The 22,588-nt window shown below is 49.4% G+C and overlaps 1 protein-coding gene across 5 annotated transcripts; it reads right to left on the bottom strand.

Moving 5' to 3' along the window:
* Positions 1-6,701: 6,701 nt before the first annotated feature.
* Eno1 (enolase 1) lies at positions 6,702-21,854 on the bottom strand. 5 transcript variants are annotated; one of them, XM_077109980.1, is made up of 13 exons: positions 19,991-20,143; positions 19,528-19,569; positions 17,288-17,381; positions 14,990-15,085; positions 13,650-13,708; positions 11,836-11,905; positions 11,539-11,672; positions 10,934-11,156; positions 9,810-10,007; positions 8,836-9,037; positions 8,376-8,484; positions 8,032-8,090; positions 6,702-7,138 (listed from the first exon to the last, which is right to left on the bottom strand). In XM_077109980.1, exons 3-13 carry the CDS (start codon positions 17,370-17,372, stop codon positions 7,069-7,071), a joined length of 1,305 nt encoding a protein of 434 aa, XP_076966095.1. In that variant the 5' UTR covers positions 17,373-17,381; positions 19,528-19,569; positions 19,991-20,143; the 3' UTR covers positions 6,702-7,068. The 5 variants fall into 5 exon arrangements, with proteins under 5 accessions (XP_076966095.1, XP_076717469.2, XP_076966096.1 ...); XM_076861354.2 differs by lacking the exons at positions 19,528-19,569; positions 19,991-20,143 and adding an exon at positions 21,760-21,854; XM_077109981.1 differs by lacking the exon at positions 19,528-19,569.
* Positions 21,855-22,588: the final 734 nt, after the last annotated feature.

Raw genomic sequence — 22,588 nt, 5'->3', positions numbered from 1 at the left:
TTTAAGAGATACCTCTTCTTTTCATTAACACTTCAGCCCTCAAAGGTCCTCCGGGCAGAAATTCCTGTAAGTCTTCAGTAAAGCCCCCAAGGGTGGGCTGTAGGGCTCATCCATTTGCTCCTTCAGACCTGGGACACCTGGCCAAGGCGGTGCAGAATCCACCAGAGTGAGCCACACCAAGATTCATGGAATTTGCAGTGTAATGAAGGAACTGTAAATAAAAAGTAGGCACTTGCCTGGCGCAGTGGCACACGCCAGTAATCCCAGGAGACTGAGACAGGAGGATTAAGAGTTCAAAGCCAGCCTCAGCAATGGTGAAGCACTAAGAAACTCAGTGCAACCCTGTCTCTAAATAAAATACAAAATAGGGCTGGGGATGTGGCTCAGTGGTCAAGTGCTCCTGAGTTTAATCCCCAGTACCCCCAAAACAAAAAATAAATAAATGAAAGAAAAATAGGCATGTAACATTTCAGGTGATGTTAATTGCTTTGGAAAAAAATAATAAAGCATGGTAGGAGGATAGTGTTGGCTGGGGGAGGCCCAGTGCATTCTGGGGAGATGAGGTTTCTCAAAGCAGCAAACCCCAGCACCCTAATAGGGGAACACATGAACTCATAGGCACACCCCGACTGGGCAATATGGTCAGGCCACCCCCCCAGCATGGTGGCCTGAGCCACAACCACACCCAGCCCAAGGTTTCCCCCTTGCCCTCTTCCCCTCCTCCTCCTTCTTCCTTTTCTCCTCCTTCTCCTTTCTCTCTTTCTCTCTCTCTCTCTCTCTCTCTCTCTCTCTCTCTCTCTCTCTTCTTTCTTCTTTCTTCTTTTTTTTTTTTTCTTTTTGTGCCAGGGATTGAAGATTGAACCCAGGAGCACTTTTACTCCGAGTCAGATCCCCAGCCCTTTTTATTTTTAATTTTGAGACAGGTTCTTGCTAAGTTGATGAGACTAGCCTCAACTTCATGATCCCCCTGCCTCAGCCCCCCAAGTCACTGGGATTACAGGCATGCTCCACCAGACCCAGCCCAGGGTTCTCTTCTTTCAAGGTCAAGATGCCATTTCATACCTACTAGGATGGTCACAATTAAAAAAAAAAAAAAAAAAAAAAAAAGGAGGGGCTGGGGTTGTGGCTCAGAGGTAGAGCGCTTGCCTAGCATGCGTGAGGCACTGGGTGCAATTCTCAGCACCACATAAATATAAAATATTGTGTCCACCTATAACTAAAAAATAAATATTAAAAAAGAAAACAATATATAATGACAATGTGAAAAGAACCGGAATTCTTGTGCATTGCTGGTGGGAATGTCAGATGGTGCAGTTGTTGTGGGGTTCGGTGTAGCTCAGTGGCAGAGTATGTGTTGAGCATGTGCAAAACCCTGGGGTCCAGCACAACAAAATAGTTACTTTTAGGATTATCGTTTGACCCAGTAATTCTACTAAAGATATATGCCCCAAGAACTGAAGGCAGGACTCAGGGGGGTCCTGCACACCAATGTGCACAGCAGTATTATTCACAAGAGTCAAAAGGTGGAAACAACCAAATGACCCCAAATGGATGAATGAATTAACAGATGTGGTCTGTTTATCCACATCTGTCCATTCCATGGAATATCATGCTGTTTTAAAAAGCAATAGAAGTCTATCACAAACAACAAGAGAAATGATCGTGGAAAATGTTCTGCTAAATGAAATGAGGCAGATGGAAGACCAATATTGTATGATTCCCCTTGTATAAAATATCTAGAATAAAGTCCGAGAGACAGAACATAGAGACAAGTTGATCGGCTGTTGGCGGACAGGAGAGCGGGTGTTTTTCTGCCTAACAGGTACCCTGTTTTGGTTCGGGATAATGAACTAGATAATGATAATGGTTATACAACTGAATTGTGCACCTAAAATGGTTAAGAGGGTAGGTTTTGTTGTCCATAGTTTACCACTATTAAGAGAAGACAGCAGGCCCTGCACAGCGAGCCCTTAGCAGGGACCTGGAGAGTTAGAATCTGGTGAAACTGCGACCCTCAGGTCCAAGCACACCCTTCTTGACAGTGTGCAGCCCAGGCAGCTGTCTGGCGGCCAAATGAGGGAGTCCGAAGGTGACAATCATCAGCGCCAGTCTCAGAAGTGGTGGCTGTGTGCGGGTGGCATTGGAGGGTTTTTAATTGCTTCTGAATTAATATGCTTACTTCTCACCCCTGGGGCGCTTGGGTTTAATTACTGTCTTAGGTCACATATGCAAATGAATCTGCCATCATTCCTGGTCCCAGTGGACAGTAGCCCTGATTACCAAGCCCTCCCACTTTGCAGTAAGACTGGCAGGAAGCAGCTGAAATGCCAGCGGCCAGGCGGGCCTCTGGCTGAGCTGACAAGGAGCTGATGAAGGAGGCGCTGCCCCACATTCTGGGTCTGGAGAAGCTGCAGAGTTCAAGGTTGTGTCAGGGGAGTCCTTGCTTCCTTAAGGCCCGGGGAGGTAGTTGTCAAGGGCGGAGAAGCCCCAGAGGCCTTGATGTCAAGAACCCTTGGAGACAGAGGACTTTAACATAAAAGGGAAGAGCTGGGTAGCTCTCAGTCTGCCTGAGAGCCAAAGGGCCAGGTGTTTCAGGCTCAGATGCTTGGAGGGCCAGACAGGTAGGTCAAGGGGGGCAGTGTGCAGGGAGGTCCGTGGCCGTGGAAAAGAGGGGCCAGCGCTGCCTTCTGACAGTGTGGGCCCAGTGTATTCATTTTCCAGTTCTGCAGAACCCAGAAATTGACATTTTCACAGGAAATTGTTGCTTTAGATTTTGGCCACTAAGTAGAATTACAACAATAAAGCAAAACCGTAAGGTTCCTGGGGTCAGGGATGGGGTAGGATTACTGGGAGGGGGTTCAAGGAACTTCTGGGGGTGTTGGAAACGTTCTGACACGATTGCAGTGATGGTTACAAGTCTCCCATTTGTTAGAACACATCAGCTGTACACTTGAAGGTCACCTGGTACTGGATGTGGTTGTACTTCTACATGGTTGGTTGAATGGTGCAGGGAAGAGCTGTGTGTGGCCCTCCAGCCTGGGCTTGCTGGAATGACTCCCACAGAAGGGTGGTGAGAAGGACCATCTGCCATCCTTGGGGCAGTGACCCAAGGACACACCATCAATATCCACAAGTGCATCCATGGAGCAAGTCTCTTGGGCACTTGAAGAGATTCAAAAATTTTCCACGAAGGAGACAGGACTTCAGATGTGCACAATGATACACAAAACCACTGGGCCAAAGGAATAAGGAAAGTCCCACTCTGCATCCGCATGCAGTCGTCAAAGAGCCCGACTGGATGAAGACTCCCCAAGTCAAGCTCTATACATTGACTGCTTATGCACCTGCCTGTTACCACTTTAAAAAGTGGTAACTGGGCAAGGAGTGTAGCTCAGTGTCAGAGAGCTTTTTAGCATGTGTAAAAAGCTGGCCTCCATCCTAGCCTTGAAAATAAAAGCCCACAATCATCATGGGTGAAAACTACCTGCTGGTTATCAAAGTTATAAAGCGCTCACAGGGGCCCAGGGAGAAGTGCTGGGACCCACAGGGGCAAGTCAGTTAAACAAGACCCCTGGAACTTGACATAGCCTGAGCACTTTTCTTCCTTTCACTGTGTTCTATACCTTCCATAGCTGGGCACATCTGTACCTCATTGTTAGGCTTAATAGCTTTGTTCTGAATGGCAGCCTAAGTGGATGAAGTAATTCGTAGTACTCTACATGTATAATAATCCGTGGGTGGTATTAGTAGTACCAATATAAAATTTTTTTTTAGATGTTGATGAACCTTTAATTCATTCGTTTATTTATATACAGTGCTCAGAATTGAACCCAGTGCCTCACACATGCTAGGCAAGTGCTCCACCACTGAGCCGCCACCCAGCCCAGCATTACCATTTTGTAGATGGGGAAGTTGAAGTGCAGTTGTTGAGTAAGAGAGCCAGGAGCTGGGGCCACGCAAGCCTAGCTGCATCTGCATGGTCTGCCACCATGCTGTTCTGCTGCCATGTGGCCACTGTGGGTGCAGCAGGTTTGGGGGTCCCCACAGTCTGTAGAGAGCTGAGCTGGCTGCATGCACAGGGCTGGTGGAATCCACCGCCAGGACACAGGCTCCTGGAGGAGCCCTCCCTCGGCCGCCATCTTCCTGTCTCAGCGGCATTCCAGGAAAACGACCAGGGCTTGGTCTCCTGGAAAGTAGGCATCGTAGTATCGTAGTGCTGCCTGGCCTCACCCACCAGGGTCCTCAGGCTCTGCTGCACCCTGGAGCCAGCTGGGGGACTTTTAATTGGTCTGGGGAGAGGCCTGAGCAACAGGAGCTTTCCAGGGGGTTTCTAATGTGGCCAAACTTGAGAACCACTGCTTCGAAGTTTTAATTTATTTTTGTTCTAATGTCAGAGGATCAGAATTCAGAGGTCGGAAAACAACCACAGATGAGAAATATATGCAATGTGGAAAAGTATTTGTAATACAAAGTAAAAATACAAACAAACAAACAAAAAAAAAAAAAACAAAGCAAGCAGAGAATACTAAGGAGTGCTAATGAAACCGTTTACTTTGAAAACACTTCCTGTGTGCCACTGTGGTCTGGAGACACACTAAATCCAGGCCAGCTCTCAGAAAACCTGGTATTCATATTGCCTGTGCTCCTTCAGACAGGTCCCTGGGAAGAGGCCCACTGGCCTGCAGTCCTGGCCAGCTACATCTGCCCATCAGTGTCAGGAAGTTCACTCAGTCAGCTTTCCTAACTCGGTGTCTTGGTGTGCCCAGGCCAGTGTGCTAAGCTACCCAGTCCAACCTGCAACCGCAATGCCCCTAGCCCTGACTTAGCAGCCTTCTTCTGGGGTTGAGTGGGTTGGAAAGGTGCTATCTCTACTTGCCCCTGACCGCAAGAGCAATCAGTGCCTTTATCTAGTAGTCAGAAAATGTGACATTAAACCAAATTTAAAAACACCAATGTTGTCAACTTGAGCATGATCCCAGTACCAAACCAAGTATTACTGTGACATTGTCCACAGCTGCAAGCACTCAACCACTGAACATCAGATCTTTTAATTTTCTCAGATAGGGTCTCAGTAAGTTGCTAAGGCTGGCTTTGAACTTGAAATCTTCTTGCCTCAGCCTCCCAAGTAGCTGGGATGACAGACTGTACACCACTGTACCTGGATCAGTAACCTTTCTTTAAGACATTTTTTTAGTTGCCAATGTTATTTTATATAATGTTGAAAAATCAAACCCAGGGCCTCACACATGCTAGGTAAGTGCTCAACCACCGAGCTACAATCCCAGCCTTAGATCAGTGACTTTTTATTTTTAAAAGGAAGGGGGGGAGTAGAGAGGAAAAATGAATCTTTTTTGTAGATGGACACAACACAATGCCTTTATTTTTATGTGGTGCTGAGAATTGAACCCAGGTCCCACCAGTGCTGAGTTGCTCTACTACTGAGCCACAATCCTAGCCCAGTGACTTTTTAAATAAGGTATCATCCCACTCAGAGGGGCTGATATTTCCCATCTATGAAAGGACAGCTTCCCCTGTGCCCTGCGGCTCCATCCCTGCAGACTGGCTGCCTGAGGGCCTCCCACTTGCTCCACCAGGCACCCCCCCACCCCCCAGCACAAAATCCAGTTCTTTATGGGTTGCTCCTCATGGTGATGGTTCCTTGGGTTAAATCCTGACTGAAGGAGCCATGAACACAAAACATTCACAAGGGGGCCTCCTGGGCCTGGGGATGTGGCTCAAGGGGTAGCATGCTCACCTAGCCTGCATGAGGCACTGGGTTCGATTCTCAGCACCACGTAAAAAAAAAAAAAAAAAAAAATATATATATATATATATAAAATGAATATAAAGTGGTCCTCCTAGTCCAACTATGCACTGTATTAAACTACAATTTCTTTGACCAATTTATTTCAGGGGAAGAAAAATGGTAATGTAAGACCTCTTCAAGGGGCAGGTAGCAACCACAGTATTCCTTCCACCTTTCATTTAAATAAAAGTATTCTTCACGTATGTGTTCAACATCATCCTACAACTGTGCCTTCTGCAACATGAAGATGAGGTGGGCATTAGCTGCAGGTAGATAAGAACTTGGAAACGGACTTTGAGGTTCCAGGACCTCCTAGATCTTCCCCTTACCCTCCCAAGAGCTGTTTTTTTTTTTGAGAGATTTTTTTTTTTAAGAGAGAAAGAGAATATTCTTAATATTGATTTTAGTTCTTGGCAGACACAACATCTTTGTATGTGGTGCTGAGGATGGAACCCGGGCCGCACGCATGCCAGGCGAGCGAGCTACCGCTTGAGCCACATCCCCAGCCCCCAAGAGCTGTCTTTGAATCATTCCACCTGCTCCCCCACCCCAAACAGAGCCAGCAGCCCTGTCCCACTGGGAAGGGAGTTCCTCTGGCTTGCACAACCACTTGGCTGTGGCCTGGACATCCTTCAGGTCTCCTCTAATATCTCCGCTCCTGTGCTGCCTCCCTGGTGGGAGAAGTCTGAACTCTGGGAACCAGCGTGCCTTGGTACACTCACTGCTCATGGACCTTCATCTTCCCTAAGGTGCATACGCCCTCCACAGACACAAACTAGAGCCTCCAGCTTTTCCAGGCTTGTACCTCACTGCCCTAAGGGCCCTAGGAACTCTAGACACAAAGGACAGAATGAGCACTGAGGGACAGTTCCTCCATGTCTCTCTCACACATTCACACACACAGAGGCAGTGTTCTTATGGGTCACCAAGGCTATTTATTTTGCATATGAAACCACTGGGGATCTTGCCTGTAGCCACACTGGAGGAGCACATAGTTCTGGACACTTGGTGGGAAGCAAGCTGAGAAGGATGATTCAGGCCAGTCACATGATTACACTGTGAGGGTTTCCAACAGGGCTCTGGGTGGTCACCTTGGCTTCTCAGGAGCACTAAGGAACTAGTGGTGGGAGAGGGGCGCTAACCACCAAAGGCCCCACAAGCACTGGTGGGGGCTTGAGCTGTCCACGCTAAGTCAGGAGGAGAATCTAATTGAGGATCTAATCTCCAGACGGTGCCGAGGGCTCAGGCTCGCCTGTCCCAGCTTACTTAGCCAGGGGGTTTCTGAATTTCCTGCCAGCAAACTTCGCCTTGTCACCCAGCTCCTCTTCAATTCTTGGAAGGCACAAAAGATAAACGGAGAGGGAGTGAGGAGGGCTGGTCTCAGCACAAGAGGCTTATGTCACAAGTGCAGCAGGGACACAGTCCCACTCCTCCCAGAAAGTGAGAACCCCTTCTGGCCTATCCAACTCATTCCTGAACCCGGCTGTTCCCAGCAGGCCAGGAGCAGCTGCTCCCCTCCCCTCCACTGGGAAGGGCAGAGAACAGACGCCAGTATGGACCCTTCTTGGAATATAAAATTCCTAACACTTTTTTTTAAAATGAGAGAATCACCCAGTTTCCTCAATAAACATCTTGGGGAAAAAAGGAGGGAGAAATTATTAGAAGACACAGGCACTATTTGGGTACTGGTGCCCATAATGAACAGGGGACATATGATAGGGAGTGGCTTTTCTGAATGCATTGAAACCTTTCAGGGTAAAGTTTTGAAGAAAGAATAATGTGGGAGAAGTTTTAAAATAGATGCTCCTTTTTCCTCAAAGTGCAGAAAAAGTAACTTATAAAAAGGGACAAGTGTTCCTGTGTCCTGGGACTCCCCAAGACACAAGGAGACAGCAAAGGAGGCCAGGGCATCCAGCAGCACACAACAGCACACCCACCCACGTGGCCCTGGTTTCCTTATCCTCAAGACCAAGTAAGGTGGAACAGTTATGACTGTCAAAGGGAACCAGTTCTGCCTCCCACCAGAAAAGGGCAGCACAGATGAAACAGGCTTTTGCTTTTGGCCTGGCATCGTCAGGCACCTGAGAGTCTGTGCTGGCCCTATGCCAACTCCAGGCCTGACTTCCTGTGATATGTGCCCAGTGCACATACCCCCAGACAAGAAGCGGAAGGCGCCACGCTTAGCGCAGACCCTGGCCCCAGCCCTCACAGGGAAGCCTCTTTACCTGAGGAGCTGGTTGTACTTGGCCAAGCGCTCAGATCTGCAAGGTGCACCAGTCTTGATCTGCAGGGAGAAAGCAAAGGCTATGCTTGTGGGACACCCTGGGGCAAGGGGAGGGTACCACAGTGGAGAACAATTTTTAATGAGGACTCTAAGAACACGGAGGGGCAAAGCATCCAGGCAGGGCATTTGTGACCCTGTTCTGTTCAGGCTTGTTAGCCTCGGCAGCTGTACAGAGGACAGTATCAACAAGAGGCAGAACCATCAGCTCCCACCCACCTTTGGATCTTCCCAGGGAACTGACTACAGAGGAAATTAGGACAAACCTTCTGCCCAAGGAGCCCTTACCTGCCCAGTGCAGAGTCCTACCACCAGGTCGGCAATGAAGGTGTCCTCTGTTTCCCCAGAGCGATGAGACACCATGACGCCCCAGCCGTTGGACTGGGCCAGCTTACACCTGAAGTGCGACAAACAGAGACAGCATGAGCTCCCTGCCCGCCCTCACCAGAGCCCAGCAACAGGGGGTGAAGCCACTGCAGCCCCAGGTTACTCAAACCCTGGCATTAGCCTCCTAGTTGGGGAACAGTCTCCTCTTGCAGAGCTCTTCCCAGTGCTTACTCCTGAGCCACTCTCTCCAAGGGACAGTCACATGATTACAGGAAGTCACCAGGACTCGGGCCCAAGCAACCCTTGCTTAACACCCCAGCCCCCCATGGTGCCACCACCTACTTTGGTGTTCAGCCGTGAACCCTACTACACTTTCAGGGTACCCTAGTCACCCCACAGTGCTCCCCTGCGAGGCACTCACGCCTGGAGGGACTCAGTCACTGAGCCGATCTGGTTGACTTTGAGCAGGAGGCAGTTGCAGGACTTCTCACTCACAGCCTTGGCAATGCGCTTGGGGTTGGTCACAGTGAGATCATCACCCACCACCTGGATGCCTGCACTATTCGTGAACTTCTGCCACGCTTTCCAGTCGTCCTGGTCAAAGGGGTCTTCGATAGACACCACTAGGGAAGGAGACACACTGTCAGAGTGAGCTGGCCTCTGGGCCGCACAGCTGGAGCCCTGTTCCCTGGCTCACAGCACCCGCTGCAGGCCTCTCACAGGACAGACAGTGCCTGTGAGAGGAAAACACTGCCTACCAAAGCTGCAGCAGCACAAAGGTGGCTAGCCTGGGCCCATAGGGTTTTCCTCTTAAAGGGGAATATTTACCTGCCTAGATGGCAGGTCTAGGTAGTATCACTGAGAATAAGCACACAGGTAGAGCACCCATCCAGTATGCACAAGGCCATGGGCTCAACTCCCAGTACCACAACAGTATTTTTAAAAAGCATGAAGGCCTGAGGTCAATCCAAAGTTCCCAAGTACAATAATTAACTGAGGGAGTTAGACTTCTGGGTCTGAACTCCTGCCCCACCAGTTGCTGTGCACCCTTGGGCAAGTTATCATAACAGTCTGTGCCTTCAGTTTCTTCTCCGGCAAAACGGCAGTGGCAGTCCTTATCCTGTGTGCAACAGGTACAGCACAGCCTGTTCACAGGGCCACGAAGGACCTACAGCTTGGCTTCCCCCTGTGTGAGGGAGTGTGGACTGCACCTGCCCTCTGCGGCTGTGGTGACAACATCTAAGGTGCACACCTCTTCACATGATGTCCCTGCTGGTACTGAAAGGACTATGTCCTAGAGTCCTCCCCACAGTAGGAACCACTGTTATGTGTGCTGTGTTCATTACCCAGAAACCCCCGCTTGGGGAGGCGTGTGGCATTCCGCAGAGCACTCACCTGGGTAGTTCTTGACAAAGGACATGTACAGATCAGCCAGCTGGTCAGGTGTGATGTACCTGCTGGGGTCATCAGGAGACTTGAAATCCAGGTCATACTTCCCAGATCTGTAGAACTCGGAGGCGGCCACATCCATGCCGATGACGACCTTGTCAGTGTAGCCAGCCTTCCCGATGGCGGTCTTCAGCAGCTCCAGGGCTGGGGAGAGGAGCAGCAGTGTGGTAACACAGTGGCCACGTGGGAACCAGAATAGGACCAGGAGCTTGCCCCAACTACCAGCTCTGAGGACACCAGTTATTTCCTTCTGTCCCTCAAGCATCACCTAAGAAAATAGCCCTTTCTCATGGACAAATGCTCCCAAATTCAGCACCTAGGACAGTTGAGATGTCCAGGATACAGTTACAGTGAAACCAGCAGAGATCAGCTGTACCAGGGACAGGCTTTAAATAGAGCTGAGGCTGGGATCCAACAGGGAGTCCTGGGCAGCAAAGGCCATCTCCAGGCTGTTCCACTGAGATCAGGACTAAGGGCTGCCTCATAGCCCCGAGGCTCCTGCTCAAAGACCCCCTCCAAGCTCTTACGTTAAACCATTCAAAAGGAAGGAAGCAGGCTAGGGGGTGGCTCAGTAGTAGAGCTCTTACCCAGCATACACAAGGCCTGGCTTTGATCCCCAGCACCACCACCAAAAGAACAGAGGGGGGGAAAAAAAAAAAGGGCAATGTTCAAAAAGACACACACTAAACACCAGGGAGAATCTGCCCTGTACAGATCTCCCGCAGCTAAAGCAAGGCAGGACCAGGGTCTCCTCTTAAGCTTCCTGTGGCAGTGCATGCCTGCAATCCCAGCTACATGGGAGGCTGTGGCAGGAGGATGGCAAGTTCGGGGCCAGCCCAGGCAGCTCACATCAGCCACAGTGTCCTAATTGGGTTCCACCACCAGTGAATTTGCCCTGTGCACTGACGGGAAGAAAGGTTCTCCTTTGCCTTCTGGTCTCTGGCTTACTTTGGCCTGGCCTTTGTGGCACTAATTGGCCCCAATGAGTCCCCAGATGGAAACTTCCCTCCCAAATCTGTCCACAGGGTCTTGCTCCTGCGCCCCAATGGCAGGTCCTCCAGCATCTTTACCTTCTTTATTCTCCAGAATGTTAGGAGCAAACCCGCCTTCATCGCCCACATTGGTGGCGTCTTTCCCATATTTATCCTTGATGACATTCTTCAGGTTGTGGTAGACCTCTGCTCCAATGCGCATGGCCTCCTTGAAGCACCCAGCGCCCACAGGGAGGATCATGAACTCCTGCATGGCCAGCTTGTTACCAGCGTGAGAACCACCGTTGATCACATTGAACGCCTGCAGAGAGGCACCCGCAAACCCTCCGGTTACCATCTGGGTCACAGAGGAGGCAGGCTCCAAGGATGGCTGTGGAATGCTCACTAGGACCCGAGAACGGCGACAGTTCCCATCAGGAGGAGGCGCTACATGAGTGCACTCTCACCCTGACAAGGAAAGCACTGCTAGTCCCAACAAAAGGCCTGGGCACAGGGAGACGGGAGGTCACTGATCATGCACTTAGTCAAGGACAGAGAGCTGCTCTTTGAGGCTGAGACCTTCAGGGCCCCCTTATATCCACTGTGCTGGGAATCACATTTAGGAAATCAAGGCACAGTGGCTCTTGTATCCCCAGGAAGAACTCCCACCCCCCCTATTTAGAAAGTTCCAACGAGCCACTCACCGGAACTGGCAGGATGACTTCTGAGTTGCCAGCCAAGTCGGCGATGTGGCGGTATAGGGGCACCCCCTTCTCTACAGCACCAGCTTTGCAGACAGCAAGGGACACACCCAGGATAGCATTCGCACCAAACTTAGCTGGAATGGAATTAGTTAAATTAGGTGAGGCAAAGAAACAGAAGAGTCAGCCTGTAACCAAGTTCCTGTTTCTGGATTGCACAGCCTCTTCCTGAGCTTTTTAAAAGGTCTCCAGGATATCCCAATCATCCCCAGCAAAGACTTGCTAACTCAGGTCACTCACATTTATTTTCTGTTCCATCCATCTCGATCATCAGTTTGTCAATCTTCTCCTGCTCCACAACATTCAGTTTCTGCAGGGGAGAGAGGAGGGTGAGGGCCAACCACAGAACCTTTGCTGTCTGCCACGAAATCCATCAAACTTTGGAATGGTGCAGAGTCAAAATCAATTCTGTGCTCTATGTCAATTCTATAGGCAAAGGGCTGGGGGTGGAGCTATGGTAGTATGTACTCAGTGTGTAGGGGCCATGGGTCCTCTCCTCAACACCAAAAGAAAACAAAAAACAAAAGGAGACATACACAGACTGCCTTTTACTTGCTTTATGGTGTCTGGCAGCTTACCTCCAGGATCACATACACCAGACAGACTTGCCTGGCATATGCTATGTAAGCTACTAATACAAACAAGAGTAAGTCTTTAGGGGCAATAAATAAATAACAAAGCTCACTGTTCACTCAAATAAGCTGGGCCTTGCAAAAGCTGGCTTTGTGGCTGCCTCTCTTGACTAAGACAAAATGACAGCCATTCTCTGATGGGATTGTGATTTTTGCAGGTTGTCTAAAACCACTTAACATAAGTGTGAGACAAGCACCCTACCATTGAGCTACCACCCCACTCCCAAAATGAGCGCCTTAAAAGCAACAGTTTTGGGACTGGGGTTGTAGTTCAGCAGTAGAGTACTTGCACAGCATGTTGTGAGGCACTGGGTTAGATTCCCAGCACCATATAAAAAATAAAGGTGACCATCTACAACTACTTCAGCAACTTAGGGAAGTCCTAAGAAACTTAGAGAGACCCTGTCTCAAAATGCAAAGGGCTGGGGATGTGGTTCAGTGGTTAAGCACCCCTGGGTTCAACCCCTGGTACCAAAATAATAAATTCAGCCTCAGCACTGTTCATGCGCGGGGCGCTAGGTTCGATCCTCAGCACCACATTCAGCTAAAAGTTTTCCTGGAGGGGCCCTGCCTTAGCCTTGCCATTTGAGGGCACAGAAGGGCAGAACAAGGAGCACAAGGAGGTGCTCAGGAGACCAGAACAGAGGGTGATGTAGGCTGAGTGGTAATGAGGAAATTTCATCTAGGGACTCACAGGTAGGACTAATTAGACAGTGCCACAAAGGCCAGAATAAGCAAGTCGGAGACCCTGAAGGCAAAGGAACACCCTCTTCCCATCGGCACACAGGGCAGATGCGGAAGGACCTGAGGCCAGGAGAAGCAGGAGACTGCTGTGGCTGGTCTGGACAGCGTGAGCAGACCCTTCCCATCTGGGGAGCACAGCAAAGAGAATGAAAGGTCACAGGGAAGTTGAGACAAAAATCCCTGAGGTTGGTTGTCAGGTCCCCAGCCCTATTTTACCTACAGCACTTCTCCTATTGTTTCACCTACTGAATTTATGTTTTTATTAAGGTACTGGGGATTTACCACTGAGCCACAGCCCTAGCCCTTTGATTTTTGAGTCAGAGTCTTACACACATGGGCCTCAGGTTCAATCCCTAGCACTACAAAAACACATACAAACATACAAGCAACAAATCTGGACCTAATTTCTATCAAGACAGTTGCAGGGAAGGGGGGGAGGAGAAAATCAAGGGCTCTGGAGTGTTCTTCATTCCTCTGGTCCAGTTCCGGATGCTAATAGAAGTGGACATCAGACAGGGAGTAGGTTAGATTGTTCATGCACAAAACACTCCCAAGCACAATGGGAATCCAACTGGCTTCCACAGCTCTCAGAATAAGCTCTGTGAACAGAAGAGGCCCTGGGCCTGGAACTTGCCCGATTGGTACTGATGTGCATTAGTTACTAGGAGAAGGTCCTACCTTGCTAACCAGGGAAGGTGCAATAGTTTTATTGATGTGCTCAACAGCCTTTGAGACACCTAGAAGGAATAATCAAATCAAATTACATTAATAAATACAGGCTTGAGCAGCACTGCTGGAAAAGCAGTGGCTATGCAGACCCAGAAGACCACCAAGACCTCTTGAAAATTCCACCCCAATTCCCCTAGAATCAACTTTCCAGCCCAGTCTGAGTGCTCTTACCTAGGACCCCAAGGGGTTAGAGCCGCACAAAGAGCAACCAGCTCAGAATATTCTGAGGTTAGTTTGCAAGACCATGCACTGGAAACACCAGCCGCACACTAGACGATGCCCGCAGGTTACCTGAGTGCACAAGGCTGGCGCCAGGAACTCATTAACATACTTAACGGGTCTGGAGACGCCTGCCCAGTAGAGGTGGACAGAGAAGGAAAGAGAGACTCAGAAGAGAAGAGGCTGTAAAGGACAGGATGGGAGAAAGCAGAGACAGGAGGGCCAGGAGTGTCAGGGTCTGGGTGTGTCTTCTGATGCTGGCCTACTGAACAGGGTAGTATGCCTACATGGAGACCGCTCTCACCAAGTGGGAGGGGACACACGGCCTTCCCTTCTGCTGTGTTCCTCAGCCAGCTTCACGACTGCCCTTCCCTGTGGCCCTTTTGGACATTCTCCAGTTGCCATTCCCCTGAAATCTTAATATTCCAGATGTGCTATACCACCCGTTTATGGTTATGTTATAAATGTCTGCCCAACCCAAAAGAACCGATTCTCAGTTCCTGAGGACCGTTATCGCCCTGTTGAGAAGACATAGTCTAGCCCTCTGTGTTTTGTTGTGACATGGGTACCAGGCTTCCATCTCCAGAAAGGTCGAAGGTGTATAAAAACTAACAAGTCAAACTGTACACAGTCAACCAGAGTCTGCCTTCGCTAGAGCAGTGCTAGTGTGAAGCAAGTTCACAGAAAACCAATTGCGATGACTCATCAGAAGCAATGGGAGGAGGGGAAACATTCCCTTGGTAGAGGCTGCAGGCCTTCTTTTCATGCCTGGGGTCTGTGGCTTGACTAGGAAGGAGTATTCCAGACCGGACAGAAGAGCAATAAATAGATAGAAGCACTAAAACTCCTGGCCCAAATTCCGAGGCTTGGGAACCCCAAAACCAATAAGCCAGCTCTGCTGGCTCTCCCATATGCTGGCACAGGGCTTATCCTGACTATAGAGGGGACATACTACTCATTACCCCTCAAAACAGGGAGAAGGGGTGGGTTTGGGAAAGGCCAGGAGGGGGCTAGGGACAGAAGGCTAGCTCAGACTCACTGCAGAGGTAGGTGTGGGCTCCAAGCCTTACCCTTTCCCATGTAGCGAGTTTTGTCATTGTCCCGGAGCTCTAGGGCCTCATAGATACCAGTTGAGGCCCCACTGGGCACAGCAGCTCTAAAGAGACCTGGAGGAAAGGAAAAAAAAAACATATTGCAATTAAGAAACAGAGCAAAAGCACAAGCCCAAGTTCCCTCCTATTCACGGGCAGCATCTGTCACTGGGAAACACTGCACTGTTACTTCCTTCTACCATCTGGGCAGCCCTACCGCAAACCACAGGAGCTCCTCAGACCTGAATGTGCACATAGGCAAATGCAGACACAGGAGGAGGTCAAGGGCCTGCATCTCTAACAAGCCTACAGCTGGTGTGTGGGCCACTGGAAGCTCTGCCCAACAAAAACAGAACTGGAGCCAAGAAGGGAATTGAAGATGTTCTAAGGCTCATTTGTTTCAGTTTGGACAGGGATAAATGTTATTTTGGGGTTCTCTGCCCAACAGGAAACTGGAAATTAGGGTGGACCGGGGAAAAGAAGGAACAAAGACAATAAAAGGTACTAGTTCAGAAACACCAGGTAACACCGAATCACAATCTTGCAACTACAGAAACCAGCCCCCAGGCTCTTCTTGGAGAAGCACAGGGATGGCCGACTCTGGACTTTCTCAAGTTGTAAGGAGTCCCCCATCTGAGGGCTGCAAGGGGCTGGCGAGGTGTGGGGACATGCAGACAAATGGGCGATGAGGGAAAAACAAAAACACCACCAGACTTTAAACCTGGTGATCTGCAACGACTGATGGATCAGCAGGACACAGCCAGGTTACAACCCACCTGCCACTGATCAGGGAAGAAGAAAGCAAGAGTGAGTGGAGTCCATGGAGTCTGGGTGAGAAGGACACAGTGAGGTGGGCTCACCGACTGAAACAAAGCACCACTCTGGTGGGGAATGCTGATAGTGGGTGGTGGGTGCCCTGAGTGTTTGGGTGGGGCAGTGCTTACATTTTACTATGAATTTAAAGAAGCTCCAAATATGTCAGAAGAAAAAAGAAAGGTGGGTGGGAACTCCTAAATCTATCATCTTGGGGCTGGGGATGTGGCTCAAGTGGTAGCGTGCTCGCCTGGCATGCGTGAGGCCCGGGCTCGATCCTCAGCACCACATACAAACTAAAGATGTTGTGTCCACCAAGAACTGAAAAAATAAATATTAAAAAAAAAAAAATTCTCTTAAAAAAAAAAAAAAAAAAAAAAAAAGCAACAACTATCATCTCGTGTTTAAAAGATGCCCTCTCCCAACAGTCTTCCAGGGCTTGGTGTCTTTTTAAAGTCAACTAATTTCCAAGTGGAAAGTTCCACCTGCTGAATGAGCCAAGTATCTCAAGAAAGACCATTCACAGCATCCTACGAGAACCCTGGATCTTCCCCACAGAGCACATGCCTAAAAGAAACCAGACTGCCCACCACAGGTTCTTGGGGAATGAAGTGAGACTCCAGAATCCTCCATGTTGCGGGGCACTGGGGAAAGGCAGGAAGGGAAGGACTGGGTTCCAGTTCCAGGCTTGTGACTCAGACAGTGACTCAGCTCTGACTGGCAGGCCCTGGTGAGCTCTGCATTGCTAAGTGAGACGTTGCCTGAGGCTCTTCCAACCGCACATGCACATCCATGTCATGTATAAAGCAGCCAGGACACTGGTGGAGGTAACACAGGGCTACAGAAGCACTGGATTTTATTCCTGAAGTGGAAGTTTTTAGGAGTCCCCATGTCAATGCTTTCTTTACATGGGAAAACTTCCCAGGGGGACTTACAGCCAGGTGACAATAAGAGCCTCTGAATTGTCCCTGACAGGGGCTCAAGAGCAATGGACAGACACAAAGAAGAGTGCTCCAATTCCACCACACCCTTCCCCTTTAGCCTCTCAAGGAGAGATCACCAAATCACACTCTATCTGCTTATTTGGTCGCAGTGAGCTGTGCAGCCAACAGCAAGTGATGGGACCTTTTAGGGACAAGGTCTCAAGGCACCACTGACCTTGGATCCAGCGAGAATTTGCTTTAAAATTAAAAAGCACTGAATGTGGTGAGGAAGCTAAGGCAGAAGGATTGCAGTTTTAGGCCAGCCTGGGCAACTTAGTGAGACCCTGTCTCAAAATGAAAAATTAAAAGGCCAGGACTTCTGGCCTTACAATCCCCTGATGCTTCAGGAATGTGTCTAGCACATGCACGTGCAGACCAGTGAGAAAAGCTGCAGCATTAACAGGCTCATCATTGCCATCATAAGGCAGATTTTTAAATGAAGCATGGTAGAAGGAAGTAAGGAAAGAAAGGTGGCACGTACCTTTTGAGGTGCAGAGGTCCACTTCAACAGTGGGATTCCCCCGAGAGTCAAAGATCTCCCTGGCATGGATCTTCAGAATAGACATGGTGAATCTCTGTGGGGAAACACAATCCATATTTTCCATAAAACACAATACAACATTTGCTCATTCATTTAAAGTTTCTGAGGGCTCCTGGACCACAAGGGTCTGCACTGGACAAAACACTGGATGTATGAAGGCTGCTTAGTGGGGACAATCCTGCTGGAAAGCAGTGGGAACTGCTCCTCAAAAATAAGTCAGAGGTCTATGGGTGCAGCTCAGTGGTGGAGCACTTGCCTTGACTGTTCTAGGCCCTGGGCTTGATCCCCAGCACTGGCAAAAAAGAAAAGCTGGAGAATGGGGGAGCCTCGCATGTCACTCAGCACAAGCAGACCCTGGTTCAATCCCCAGCACTAAACAAATGGAGGAGGAGGGAGCAAAAACTGAAACCCGAGAATGTGTGCACCAGAGAGAAATAAATCCAACTGTTAAGATTAATGTGTGCTGGCATGCAGAATGTCTCTGAAATGGGTCACTGTCATCAGTTAACAATGAGGGTTGGCCTGGGAAAGGAAAGGGGCCAAGAACAAATAGCTAGGAAGGAGGGACATGAAGGTCACAAGCAAAACCTTCTAGGATAATGCCAAGAGGGAGACAGGAGGGAAATCTGGTTTGTAGTGTAATGGAGAATGAAAAGTTTAGGGCATGGTTTATTAAATTAAAATTGAAGTAACAGTGGCAGGTTGAATTAGTAGAAATTTGAGAATTAGAAATATTGAGTGTGGAGGCCAGGAAAAACTGCTCCTCACTTTTTGGGACTTTCAGATTTTGCAGTATTGGGTCTTTAGCAAAATAGGAGATATCAGTGATGACATTTTATTATCTCTTTCAAAGAGAATTTATCTCCTCTCAAAAACTTTACTGTGAATGTTTTGACTTGTAAAAAGAAGAAAGGTTCTGTGAACACCAAGGGATGAAGCGTTCTTTGAAAACATCTTTAATCCAACAACTTGTAAGACTGAAGTGGACAAGAGGAACCAGATTCGTGTTCAGGAGCCATTATCTAGCTGGACTCCCCACCGACATCTCTGAAAGGTTCTGAGGAGAGAGTGGCATTTTTTCTTTTAAACTTTTAGAATTAGATTAGGAACCCACTTTTGTGGTTTTGTTGTGGGTGCAACAATGGATTTCTGTTCACTAGACAAGTTAAGGTATCTAGTTTTTAATCCATATTCCAAAAAGGCACTTATTTAGATATTCTTTAAATTTCTAGTTAACTTTGAGTTCTGCATAACAATTCAGCATGCACATTTACACTGCAGATTTTGGGTGCACGTTTAAGCACATCTTTATTTCAGTACCTCATCATTTGGATTCATTTTATCGATGTAAGATGAAATAATTTCATGATGTGAAAGGAAAAGGCGACAAATCCTTTTTTATTTTTTAATAGAAAAGTCTTCGCAGCTTTTTAGCTGCTTGGATTTAACTCCCAGCCAGGGGGCAGCACAAGTGGACCCCGACGGAAGAAGACCACGTGGAGGCCACAGCGAGCAGGAAGCTTTCTTAAAAGCATCCTTTCTAAGTCTGAGCAGGGCCCGAGGGTGGCGGGACAGGAAGCTCTTGCCCAACTTGGGCGAGGTCCGCTGAAGGACTTCCCAATTATCCAACGTCTCTGCTGCAGTTTCCTCAAGCACCTAAGAAATACCGCCCGCCGTTGTAGCGGAGCAGCAACCGGGTGGCCACCAAGACGCTGGGCTGCAGACCTCGAGGCGCGGAGGGCGCGGGGCCGCCGCGGGGGGAGGGGAGGAAGGGCACGTCCCGGGCCTTTCTTCGGGTCCTGCCCCTCCCTCCACTTTGGTTAGAGCCCGGCTTGAACGCGCACCCGAACCTTGCACTCGGCTACTGATGGAGAAGCGCCCTCCAGTTCCCCGCCACGCGTGGGTCGCGTGCGCTGCGGACTTTCCGGGCCCAGTTACCCCGCCCCGCGATCACTCGCTGACCCGCACCCTCCCCCACGCAGAGAAGCCCGCGTCCCACAGGTGCGCCCGCCGCCGCACGCCGGCCTCCCGCCCCGCCCGGCTCGCCGTTCCCTGCCGGGGCCGGGAGCCTGCACGTGCCCACCACCCCGCGAGCCCAGCCCGCCGCCTCTGACGACGCCCGCCCCCAAAGCTGGAAACCCCGCGCCGCCTACACTGCAGCTCCTCGCAAGGGCCCCTACCTGGCTGCTGGATCTCGTCTCCAAGGAAAGAAGCGGAGGGTGCTGCAGACACCGAGAAGAGCGTTAAGCTGGAGAGGTACCCGCGCCCCGAGTCCCAGACCTGCTCTCTGCGCCGCCGCCCCGACTTCCAACGCAGCCCCAGAGGCCCCGCCCCTTCCCGCCTCCGGGGGACGCCCCCTCACCGTCGCCTCGCCATTGGCTAGGCGCGCCGTCACTCTGGTCCTCGCCTCCCGGGAAGGGGTGGGACTGAGGCTGCCGCCGCGGCCAGAAAATAGGGGGGGCGACGACCCGGGACGTGGGGCTGGAGGGCATGGTAGGCCCTGGGTCCCTAGCGTCTGTGGCGGGGTTCGGGTGAGCCCCCTGCGTTGGGACCCCTGAGCCGAGCGGGGGCCGGCGCAGCCGGGGCCCCGGGGAGGGGCGTGGCAGCGCGGCCGGCATTAGGACTTGGGGCTCCGGCACGTACTCCAAGTCCTGCACGCACTCGGCGTCGCTCTGGCACTACACGTCCGGCCCACGACCTTGGTGACGACCTTCTTGGCCCGGCCCTTCTGCTGCCTCAGTGTGGCCACGAGGTTTTGGAGAACCCCGCGGGGTCCAGACGTTGAGCGGCTGCGCCCGCGCTCCACTCTCGCGAGGGGCCCGCGGGCCACGTGCGCCTGCGCGCCTCGCTGCGGGGCCTGGCTGCAGCTAGCCACCCGCCAAGGTGACCCCGTCCCTTTGTCCTTGCTCCCCGGGTCAGACGCGAGTCTCAAGCCAAGGTAGCCAAAGGCAGATTCACTTTCCCTTGATGTTACTCAATTTTATTTACATATATGTATATTTTAGTCGTTGAACCTTTATTTTATTCATTTATTTCTGTGCGGTGCTGAGAATGGAATCCAGAGCCTCACACATGCTGGGCAAGCATTTTACCCCTGAGTCACAACCCCAACCCGCAACTCAGTAAGACTTTTTGTTGTTGCTGGGGCTTGAACCCAGGGCCTCAGGCATGTAGGCACAAACCTTATCTCTCAGCTAGCCCTCAGCCCTTTCTAATGATTTTTCTTTTCTTTGGTGCCTGGAATTGAACTCGGGGGCACTCGACCAATTGATCTACATCCCCAATCCTATTTTGTAATTTATTCAGAGACAGGGTCTCACCGAGTTTCTTAGCGTCTCTCCATTGCGGAGGCTGGCTTTGAACTCACATCCTTCTGTCTCAGCCTCCAGGCCTCTGAGATTACAGGTGTGCCCGGCCAATGTTGCATTTTAAAAGGAAATTTCATCCTCCCCCCCCCCCCCATTAGATCAGATTTACTTGTGAACATACATATAATGACTTGGGACTGAATTTTACATAGTCCCGAAGGGAAGGTTCAAGACAAGTAATATTCCATGGTGGTTTGGCAAATGAAAAACAGGAAATATTGGGTGGGGTCATTTTTATCTTTCCAATCAAGAAAGAACTGATAGAGCTAATTGGCACATACCTGTGATTCCAGCAATTTGGGAAGTGGAAGTAGGAGGATCCCAAATTTGAGACCACCCTGGGTGACTTAGCAGAGACTCTTTCAACATTTCAAAAAAAGGGCTGGAAATGGTAATTCAGTGGTAGAGTGTCCCTCAGTTCAATTCCCAGTAACTAGCATACACATAACCCTGATAATCATTAAAAATCAGCTCTGTGGGGGCTGGGGTTGTGGCTCAGTGGTAGAACGCTTGCCTTACATAAGTGAGGTACTAGGTTTGATTCTTAGCACTACATAAAAACAAATAAATAAAGATATTGTGTTCATTTACAACTAAAAAAAAATTTTTTTTTTTACATCAGCTCTGCTATTCACACACTCCAAGGATCATTTTCTATTTATTTATTTTATTTTTTGTGGTGCTGGGGATTGAACCCAGGGCCTTGTGCATGCAAGAGAAGCATTCTACCAACTGAGCTATATCCCCAGCCCAAGGGTCTTTTTTTTTTTTAATATTTATTTTTTAGGTGTAGATGGACACAACACAATGCCTTTATTTTTATGTGGTGCTGAGGATGGAAATGGAACCAGGGTCCTGGCCGTGCTAGGGAAGCACTCTACCGCTGAGCCACAATCCCAGGCCCCAAGGATCATTTTCTATTATGATCATTTTTGTGTTTTCTCAGGGTTCCTCCTGGTCTAAATCTAAGAGCTAAAGCAATGTCATGCACCTCCCTATTTTCATATTGCCTTCCATAAAGGGGCTCAAATAAACTTATTGTACCTTCTGGTCAGCTGCATTTCCTCTTCAACCTCTAGCATTTTGGTCCCTGGAGCTCCTGGCCAGTGTTTCCATAGCATTGGGTAAAAGTGAAGGGCTATGAAGTCCATGGCATTTGCTCCTGATTAAGAAGCAACAGGAAACTAAAATGTTTCATTAAAGAATGTTATGAATTTTGCAAACAGTTTTTGATTTCACCAGCAATACACTGAAGTTTTTGGCTGCATAAAACCAACCCCATGACTCAGCAACTAAATCAAGTTCTAAGCCTTAGGAAATCAGACAGATCTTCTTTTCAGAGCAATTTTAAGGTGTGGCCCTGAAAATGCTCAAACAATCTTTTTTTATTTTACATTAAAATGGTTAGATAAAGATAGACCAACAGGGCTCTTGTAACTGATGTCTGGCCAGAACTGGTGAATCTAGGAAGAAATTAAATGCAGAACATGATCTCAGACAGCTGCTGTTTCAACATTCTTGGAGGCCTCCGCGCAGCATTCTGAGCCAGCACTTTGACCTCAAGTTGCACCTCAAATGTTAATGATTAGTAGAGATGTTCTCAAACCATTTCCAAAATCCACAGGCTGCCAATGCCCTCCCCATCTCCACAGCTCCTGGGACTTCCATTACAGGCTATGGGTTCATATTTGCCTACAGTCAGCACCAGGCTATTTACCTTGTAACAGGCATTTAGTGGTTACTTTTCACTTTCCTGAAATTGTTGAGCAATTTTTTTACTTTTCAAAGGCATTCATATAGCTGGTGTGCAAGGAGGGGGAATGAATGTGCAAGGCTATTGGAATGCCATTGTGTGTGTGTGTGGCTGGGGATT

This window comes from Callospermophilus lateralis, chromosome 7 (genome assembly GCF_048772815.1).
Source record: "Callospermophilus lateralis isolate mCalLat2 chromosome 7, mCalLat2.hap1, whole genome shotgun sequence".
NCBI lineage: Eukaryota > Metazoa > Chordata > Mammalia > Rodentia > Sciuridae > Callospermophilus > Callospermophilus lateralis.
Note: the sequence above shows the minus strand (reverse complement) of the source record. Positions and strands in the feature narration are given on the sequence as shown.

Coding starts and splice junctions, on each gene's coding strand:
- Eno1 (XM_076861354.2), bottom strand. CDS start 17,372: ATGTCTATTCTGAAGATCCATGCCAGGGAGATCTTTGACTCTCGGGGG. Junction 11,906..13,649: donor CACCTTCCCTGGTTAGCAAG/GTAGGACCTTCT, acceptor TCTCCCCTGCAG/AAACTGAATGTTGTGGAGCA. Junction 10,008..10,933: donor CATTCTGGAGAATAAAGAAG/GTAAAGATGCTG, acceptor TCCTCTCCCCAG/CCCTGGAGCTGCTGAAGACC.